The sequence below is a fragment of the Pundamilia nyererei genome, unplaced genomic scaffold (genome assembly GCF_000239375.1).
Source record: "Pundamilia nyererei isolate P.nyererei 1_Seehausen unplaced genomic scaffold, PunNye1.0 scaffold00197, whole genome shotgun sequence".
Lineage (NCBI taxonomy): Eukaryota > Metazoa > Chordata > Actinopteri > Cichliformes > Cichlidae > Pundamilia > Pundamilia nyererei.
The window spans coordinates 453,643-463,229 of NW_005187598.1; the positions used below are offsets into that span (position 1 = coordinate 453,643).

A 9,587-nucleotide genomic window follows, 5' to 3' on the forward strand; every position below is an offset into this window, starting at 1 on the left:
TAGAAATAGCTGCAGAACAAATAAAAAGGCAGAATTTTCTCACAGCTGTCTCTTGAAATGGGTGTGAATGTTACTGATTTGTTACAATTGAGTGATCCAATATTTAAAAATGACTATTTGAAGTTTTGAATTTTGTCTTTTATACATTCCTCAGTTCCTGTTCTGGTAAATGTTTTACTCTTTTTTTAAACCCCTTTTTGTGTACTTCCTGTTTTATTTTGACATTTTGATTCCCGGTGCTGTTTCCTTTGTTTTTACTTCTCATGCCCATTAGTCTGACTGAATTCAGCTGTTCCAAATCATTGTTTGATGGTGTTGGAGTTTCCTGTTGTGCTGCACAGTGCACGTCGCAAGTGTAAGTCAAAATAGGTTTTTCTCTGTTTATCAAACTAGTGTTGATTCAGCCGTCAGTAATTTTCACCTTTAAGATTTTAATTATATATTCAAAGCCAAAACAAATGAAAATACAAGTTTGAACACATATGGCTTACAGCCTGGTGCCTTATTCTGAACTCCTCTTAAAAAACAAACCAAACAAACATATTTTGAGTCAGTAGTCAGTGGCCACCTTTCTTTTGAAATACCTAGGATGCTAAGATTGTCTTTTATAAGTGATACTTTGATGTAACAGACAGGTTTTGTTAGTCCAAATGACCATCCTTTCCTTAAGTAGGTCGGATGAGCTGATCTGAGTATTTTATGAACTCGGATCAACTCAAAACAGCCATCTCCAGGTTTTTCAGGGAATTGTCAAAAAACCATATATAGTCTATAGCGAGCAATCATATGTTGTTAATGTCTGGGAGAATGTGCAGACTGCTTTGAGCTACAGTAACTCAATAACCCCTCATTGCAACAAAGGTATGCAGAAGAGCATCTCTGAATGTCCAAAACATTGAAACTTGAAGTAGATGGACTGTTGCAGCAGTTAACCACAGTAAACTGAGGCTCCAGTTGGCGCTGGCTCACCAACATTGGACAGTGGAACTATAGGAAAACGTTGCCTGGTCTGATGAGTTTTGATTTTTGGATCAGAATTTAGCGAAAACAACATGAAAAGATCCGTCCTGTCTTGTATGAGTGGTTCAGACTGGTGCTGTCACAATGTAGGGGATGTTTGCTTGGCACATTTTGGCCTCTGAATACCAACTGAACCCTGTTTAGATGTCACAGCCTACATGGTTATTGTTGCTGACCACATTTATCCCTGTGAGACCACAGTCTTCCAGAAGCATAACAAACCATGTCACAAAACTCGAATCATCTCAAATTGGCTTCCTGAACTTGACGGTGGACGTGCAGCTGCAACTGTGCTGCTATGGTGGCAGTACGAACCAAAATCTGAAAGGAATATTTCTAGTACTTTGTCAGATCTACGCCATGAGAAGGGCAAGCAGAGAATGTAGGATTTCTAAAGGACAAAGGGGTTCCAACCCAGTATTAACAAGGTCTACATGAGTAAATGTGTAATTAAAAGGTAGATCATTACAATGACTGATGGATATAAAAATAATATGTACCAGGGCTCGCAAAATCGCTAGCCCGATGTCCCGGAGCTAGCGATATCTCAGGTGACCAAAATCTATCTCAGCCCCACCCGACGGGTGGGCTTATCATATAGCCCCGGGCGCCTCCTGGGTGAGGTGTTCCAGGCATGTCCCACCGGGAGGAGGCCCCGGGGCAGACCCAGGACACGCTGGAGAGATTATATCTCTCGGCTGGCCTGGGAACGCCTTGGTATTCCCCCAGACAAGCTGGAGGAGGTGGCTGGGGAGAGGGAGGTCTGGGCCTCTTTTGCTTAGGTTGCTGCCCCCGCGACCCGGATGAAGCGGAGATGAAGATGGATGGATGGCATTAAAAAAGACTCGTCATGCTCTGTAACAGGATATTTTAGATATCAACAGCCACAAATGGAAAGTCGTAAAACTTATCTTAAGTCCTGGAAACTAGCTCAGAGATTTTTGATTAGTGACTGTATATCAGGGATATCCAACTCCAGGTCTCGAGTGCCGGTGTCCTGCAGGTTTTAGATCTCGCCCTGGGTCAGCACATCTGAATCACATGATTAGTTCATTAGCAGGCCTCTGGAGAACTTCAGGTCATTTAGCCATTTAAATCAGCGGTTCAGGACACAGCACTCGAGGCCTTGAGTTGCCTGTTGTATACAGTGTGGATTTAGTTCCTCAAAACGTAAATACAGAGTAGCGATGAAGTGATTCATCTCGCCTCAGAGTCAAGAGCCTCTAGAGCTGTGATGACGAAAACTGAACCTACACATTTGTTTCCATTTAAGGTTGGTGTGGTCATACAAATGAAAATAGGACTCACACAGACATACATGCCCACACAGATGTAAGTGGAGGATGATTTGTGTAACACATTCTGCTGCTTGAGTGATGTGTTCAGCGAAGGTGCCACAGCCACATTTACCACAACTGCTGTTTTGAAGTTTGCCCCTTGTGCGAGTGCCTCAGTTTGACATACTGTCTCGCAGTATTCGAGATGCTGTTTGGCACTGAGCCCTATAGCAATTATTATAAACCAGGAGAAAGGACAGATCTTCTGAATCAACTGTAATCTGTATTAATGGGTATCTGCATTAGAATTTGTCAGCAGGAGGCTGAAGTTAGGTACCAGATGCTTCTTGCTTCATTTGCATTTGTAGTAAAAGTTTTGCTGATCAGTAATGTCTGAATGACTCTAAACGGTCTTTGTGGACAGCAAGAGAAACATATTGATGACTGCACATGAAACAGCAAGTTTTGGTATACATAGACTCTTTATTTACCCTGAAGGAAATTTACATCCATTATCCAGATATCCACCAGCTACAGTGGCAGCCACTAGAGATTTTAATGCTCCAATAATGCTCTGTGGCATGTTGTCACACTGCTGAAGTCTGTCTAAGTTAAGGTTAGACAGAAAATTGCAATCTATACTTTTTATACTCAGGAATTGTCCCTCACTTCTGGTTGATCTTTCTTTCACTGTTAGAAACGTAAGGTTGGTTTATCACCTTCAGAAATATTCCAGGGGTGTTTCTCTCAGATGGAGCTGAAGATGGAGCTCTGCTTGGCCCTTGTGTGATCAATGATCTCTCTCACTTAAAGAAATAGACACAGTAAAATCGTAATACATGAAGTGACTCCTCCTGTTTCTTGGGAATTCAAGTTTCTGTTGATCTGTGTTTTGCTATCATTTCACATTGACAACACCCTTCTGAGTGTCTCTTCTACACAGTCATCACATTGTATTAACTGGTCACATGGGTTGGGTAGTGACTTGCTGCACAGTCGGGTACGGCTTTACAGGTGACATTCTCTGCAGAATAGCTAAAATGCTTTGCGGGAAAATGCCACTCCAGTTCGTCATCATTATAAGTTGTTCTCCGAAAATGTCTGACAGAATTGTTTCAACACCTAAACAAAGTGGCAGGCCCATGACACACAAGGCAGACTCGCAGTCGGTCAGCCGACAAGTTATTGAGGCAGTAAAATCAGCAGTGGAAGTGTGGGGGTGTTGCACAGCACAGGCCAACTGTCAGCCAAAAAAAGGTTTCAGAGAAAGTCTGAAACTGAGCTCAGAGAGCAGCAGTGTCATACTGGTCCCAGGGCTGTGTGCTGAAGGTTGTTGTTGCAGACTTTTGTTAAATTTGATTGCAAATAATTTATATTATGTTTGTCCATTGTGTTATGTTGTAATGCAAAAACGACATTCTCATTATAAAGTAGTGTTTCCAGTTAATACTTGTACAGCTGCTGTTATTGTGTATATATTTATTTATATTTCTTCATACATTCTTATATAGTTCTATATTGTGTATTTTGTTGTACAGTTATTTCATTTTTAACCTTAATTTATATTTTATTCCTTCCTAGTTAAATTTACCCTTTTTAATTTTTCATATTTATTTCCTATCTTATTCATAGCCTTTTCCTTTTTTGTTCTCTTTAGGTCACAAGCAGTTGTCCAAGCATTTCACTACATATCGTACTGTGTATGACTGTGTACGTGACAAATAAAATTTGAATTTGATTTATTTTAGTGAATGGTCAAGACTAAACATTATTTCAATGTTGTATTTGTTGGAGGGCTTTGATGTCTACATGCTCTCAGAATATGTTTAAATTATGAATATGAAAAGTCCTGCGTTGAACCTAATTTCATGTTTAAGAAAGTGTCCGACATAATTCTTTGGATGCTGCAAACTGAGCGTGCAGCTTTTAGCCTTACACGCTCAAGTGCTTTACAAACTATTTAGGAAGCTAGCTATCAGTTAGCTTAGCACAAACACTGGAAATATTTGGACTCATGGTTTGCTTAGTTTTTACTGTTGAGTTCACTGACACTGAAGCGTGTGCACTCTTGCTGCTAGAGGTTGACTTGTAGCCCATTTGACAATCATTAGCTGTAAAGCAAAATGCCAATTGTGTGACTTTGAAGCCCGTGAAGCCATTAACAAGTGTTTCTTTGTGGAGCTGGCATGCTTTCCCTGTGCCTGTGGGGGTTTTCTCTGGGCCTTCTTCCTACACACCAAACACATACATGCTAGGTTTTTGATTCTAAATTGACCATGGATGTGGAGTAGACAAAGTGCTTGGAAGTATACAAAATACAGCTCTTTATGAAGGTATGGTCAAATGTGGTCGAGGACTAAAGCACTTTGAGAGGTTGGTGCAACTGGGGGAAATGTATGTTTTTAAACACAAGAACATTTATATCTGTTTCAGTTTCTACACGCTTTTAATCCTGCTGTCCTAGCACCTCATCAGGTCATTGTGCTGTGAAAATTGGATTACAAGCTTGAAACATAATCACGTTTACTTATTATTCTTGTTAAATTTCAGTGTACTAAATATGTACAAGTATACCAAAATGAATAAAAATGAGTGCAGCATTAAATATGGCAGTTTTTAAGGAATGTAGATAATCAGGAGTCTTTAACTAGCAAACAACTGTTTAAAAAAATAGACACTGAGGCAAAATGAAGTGTAAGCAAGTGTTGCTGCTTGTTTGTACCTTTGTGGACCTGGTTAGTCCTGTTGATAAGGAGTGGTGTTTCTCACTCATACATCTTTCTCTTGTGCTTTCTAGTCAGGTTTCGGCTGCCTAAAGGCCTAGTCTGAAGTTAAGGTGTGTGGGGGTGTGTGTCTGTGTGTGCGGATTTGTTGCAAGGGGGCTCCAAAAGAGGCGGTCCTGATGCTGCCTAACCTGTTTGCCTGCATTATAGGTATTCAACTGGCAGCTTCACCTCGTCCTGCCCACAGAGCAGCAGTGATACACTGAAGAGGAGACATCTGGCCCTAGGCTTTCCTAAGGAGACGGTGTCTTTGGCACGCGGTAAGTCCATCAAATCTCAGTTTGGTTGTTATGGCACAATCTATGATTGGAATAAATTGGAGGAGATTTGATAAAAAAAATACCTTAATGTTTATTCATTTCAAAATCTAAAACTTGCATTTCAGTAAAATGTACATTGTAGTTGGTATCGGTTCATCTCTGTACTTCACATCAGTTACATTTATGTTCTGGAGAGTAAAAAGTTTTCATTCGAGTACTGAGACTGACCCCCGTCCTCTCACAGACTTGGGTGGAAAGTCTGAATTAATACTGAAGCCATTTAAGGATGAGGCGTTTGCTTATGTTTTGCCTCTGGTGTCATTGATTTTTTTTAAACGTATTAAATTGTTGTACTTGTATGTCAGCACCAAACTGCAGAGTTTGTCTAGCATAAAGATTTTAAAACAGGTTGACCACAACTGTGGGCATGCCAGACTCTGCTGTCAGGGCTCACACCCTGTTTGATTGAAGTTGTTTCTCAAAACGTTGCCACCCTGGATACACCTATTAACGGCAATGCAATTAGTTTTTTAAGAAGTGTCTTGTGACTTCACTGCCTTTCCTGTTTGTTGCTCATCGCTGGTTTGGGGAACCATAAGGTAGAGCCTAAAACCACTGCCCAGTTTCCTTGCAAGTCAAGAATGCCTGAAACGGCATCATTGAGCATATGACTACAGTTTTCTGAGCTCTCACTGAAGAATTAGATTTATCTACTGTCATCTGGTTATTACCTGGTTAGTAGTTTCTATATTTAAAGAAAGAGAACTCCTGAGATGGACTGTGTTATCACCAGTGGGTGTTGGCCAATAATAATCAATTAGCAGTTAGTTTTGTAAGTATTGTTTTGTTTTTTTTCAGAAGTCCTGTTTGTTTCAATTTGAGTGACTGTTTTTACCACATCTGATTTCTTTTTTGAGTTGAATTTAAAAGCATGGTGTTGACGATCGTCTGACTCTTAGCTCTGCTGGACAGTATAAACCTGATGAAGCAGACGCTCTTGAGTTTAGGGTTTTTATCACAGCATGTCTAAGACCTGCTCCCTCATTTTCTATTCGACACTGCTGCAACTGAATTACGTTAGTGTTTATATGCGAATGTGTTGAGGTGTGGTCGAATCCAGTGTGTGTCAGTCAGAATGCATCCAAACCAACTGGTTTAGATGCCTACATACACCTTAACAAACCTGGCAAAGGCTTTAGATTCCTGAAGTGTGAGACAATGTGGTTTGTGGGCGTCAGAGTTTCTCTGTCAGTTCAGAATCAGGAAAAAATGAATAAAAGTACCAGCTCTTCTTTAAAGAAACAAAACGCGTTTCACTTGTGTGTCTTCATGTGGATCGTATTATCAGGTATTACAAAAATGTTATTGCACGGGTAGAAACAGTGACACACTATTTTTTAGCTGCACCTACAGTATACCTAAACCAGTGTTTTTATTAATAAGCTGAAAGCTGCATGTTGCTGCATTGTTTGTGATGAGAGATCAGAAAGAGTACAGCTTTTAGAAAAAATAAAATGATCTGATTTTACTTTTACCTACAAAAACGACATTCAGCATTGCTTCCCTGCATCTTACTTAGTCGGTGTCAGCTTTAAGTAAAAGCTCCCTCTGCTTTCTTTTGTGTTTCACAGATAATATTGCTGTAGTTCCCACATTCGCTTGAATTGTCATATGAATTCTGTGATGTGGATGTGCATGTAATAGAAATAATGGTAAGTATAACAATGTTAGACATACAGTGGCTGACAATCATACACAAAAATGTAAACAGTGCCTGATGTAAAAATCTCACACTGTGTATTCTAACCACTGTCAAAGGACCAGGACAGCAAGAGTGCAAGCTTCTCAGAAAGCCTCGTGCTGGATAACGCTGAGAAAGGAGTTGTTGTTGCAGGAATCAAAGACAACACAATCTCTCCAAAAAGTGGTAAGATAAACATTTCAGATTCATTTTTGTTAGTTTTGAAAATTCAATAAGCACTAATAGAAAAAAAGAATGTGACATTATTTCTGCTCCTTTCAGGAGAAAGGTTTGTTGCAGCAACAATACAACTTGATAAACTTGAGAAAAACGATGTGGAGAAAATCTTGAAGGTGCTGGAGCCGTACGAAAGCAACATAAATCTTCTGACAAAGAAGGACTTGAGCCCCGGTGTTGACCTTGGCTCTTTGGGAGTAGGTCTCAAAGATTCGGCAGCGGTAAGCATCAAGCTGTGGGGAACATTTGGTTTATGTTATTATAGGAAACACCATAAAATATGTTTTTATTTATACATTTTTAAACCTTTTTGTATATGAGAACTGTTGAAATATTGACTTTCAGAATTTCAATGAACTGTCAAATCACAATATATCTGAAAAGAGATCCAGTTAGACATTAAATCCTTTTTCTAAAAACTGCATATGTGAAGCCTAAAATCCCCTACGTAAAAATCTTTTTCTCGAATCTGTTACCAAAATTAAGCAATAGTAAGCATATCAGTGCTTTCTAAGAAGACGGGTCAGTTTGCTTATTTCAACATACAATATATATATTTTACTGATGCAAGTGACCTAATGTATGGGGACGTTTTGTGAGGTGGTGGTGATTTACTTAATCTAGTCCATCCTATTTGTCCATGACATCTTCTATTTCCCATTTCTACCCCCACCTTGCTGCAGTGCAGATGAACTGGACATGATTTGTGCTGCTCAGAATACAATTTTGGTTAATAGTCATAAAGTTAGTGCTTTAATTTTGTTTTTTTAATTACCAACAGATATTACAGAAGGATCTGTCGCTGGATGCATCAGCTCAGGGACCAACCGTTTCCCTTGATGGCCTGAATGGAAAGCTTAATGATGCACAAGGGTTGGGGGTAAAAATAAGTGAACCGACTCTTAATGGAGACCTTCCCAGTCTTAGCCTAAATAAGCCATCAACTGATGCTGGTGCCACATTTAAAATGCCCTCCGCAGGGCTTACGATGCCAGACATAAAATCAGATTCAAGTGGAACCCTAGAAGTACCTGATATCAGTGTCTCAGCTCCCAATCTTAACACTCCCATTGCAACACTAGACATCAACAAACCAGAAGCCGAAGGCAAACTGAAACACAAGGCCCCGAAATTCACAATGCCACACTTCAATCTATCTGATCTTGATGCACCAAAAGCAGACACTGATGTCTCTGGTGATCCAGGTCTTCCTTCAGTCAGTGGAAGTATGGAGAGACCAGACCTCAACCTGTCAGCTCCAAAGTTAGATTTGAAAAGTAATGATTTGGAGCTGAATGGGCCAAAAGTGGATTTGAATAGTCCTGATGTAAATGTAAAGGCCCCAGATGCTAATATTGAGGCACCCTCAGGGAAAATCAAGTGGCCCCATCTAAAATGGAAAAGTCAAAAACTCAAAGGACCAGATGCTGACCTGTCCACACCTAATGCCAGCATTTCCACACCAAAGATTGATGGTGATCTAAGTACCCCAGATGTGAATGTTGGCTCAGCTCAAGCTGATATTAAAGGCCCTGATCTAGATGTTCAAACCCCAGATCTTAACGTTGATGCCCCTTCTGGTAAGATCAACTGGCCTCACCTGAAATGGAAGAAGCCCAAACTTGAAGGATCAAAAGCAGACTTGGACATGGATGCAGACCTAAAGAAACCTGATTTAAGTCTTTCAGCTCCAAAGATTGAGGGTGACATTAATGTACCAAATGCTGAGCTGAGTCTTCCAGAAACAGAGCTAAAGGCCCCGGGTGTAGATGTTCATGCCCCAGACGCTGACATAGATGCTCCTTCAGGAAAAATTAACTGGCCTCATCTAAAGTGGAAAAAATCCAAACTTAATGGGCCAAAAGCTGATATGGACCTCAATGCAGATTTAAGCCCACCAGATGCTTCAGTTCCAAAAATTGATGGGGAGATTAGTACACCTGACGTGAGCCTCAATTTACCCAAAGCTGACATTGATATCAAAGCACCAGATGCTGACATAAATCCACCATCTGGCAAAATCAAGTTCCCAACACTGAGAAAACCTAAATTCTTGGTTTCTGGGCCAAAGGTGAAAGCTCCAGATGTTGATGTTGATGCTGATGTGAAAGCACCTGACCTCAGTCTGTCTGCTGAAGCACCTGATGCTGATCTGAACTTACCAAAAGCTGACATTGATATCAAAGCACCAGATGCTGACATAAACCCACCTTCTGGCAAAATCAAGTTCCCAACACTGAAAAAACCTAAATTCTTGGTTTCTGGGCCA

At 40.3% G+C, this 9,587-nt stretch overlaps 1 protein-coding gene across 1 annotated transcript in view; it reads left to right on the forward strand.

The window, feature by feature from the left end:
• Positions 1-294: 294 nt before the first annotated feature.
• Positions 295-9,587, forward strand: part of LOC102198940 (neuroblast differentiation-associated protein AHNAK) — a 14,232-nt gene continuing 4,939 nt past the window's right edge. The window contains exons 1-6 of the mRNA XM_013914423.1: positions 295-355; positions 5,231-5,340; positions 6,972-7,052; positions 7,159-7,267; positions 7,364-7,539; positions 8,100-9,583. Coding sequence (XP_013769877.1) covers positions 7,050-7,052; positions 7,159-7,267; positions 7,364-7,539; positions 8,100-9,583 — 1,772 coding nt within the window. The 5' untranslated portion in view covers positions 295-355; positions 5,231-5,340; positions 6,972-7,049. The remainder of the gene's footprint in view (positions 356-5,230; positions 5,341-6,971; positions 7,053-7,158; positions 7,268-7,363; positions 7,540-8,099; positions 9,584-9,587) is intronic.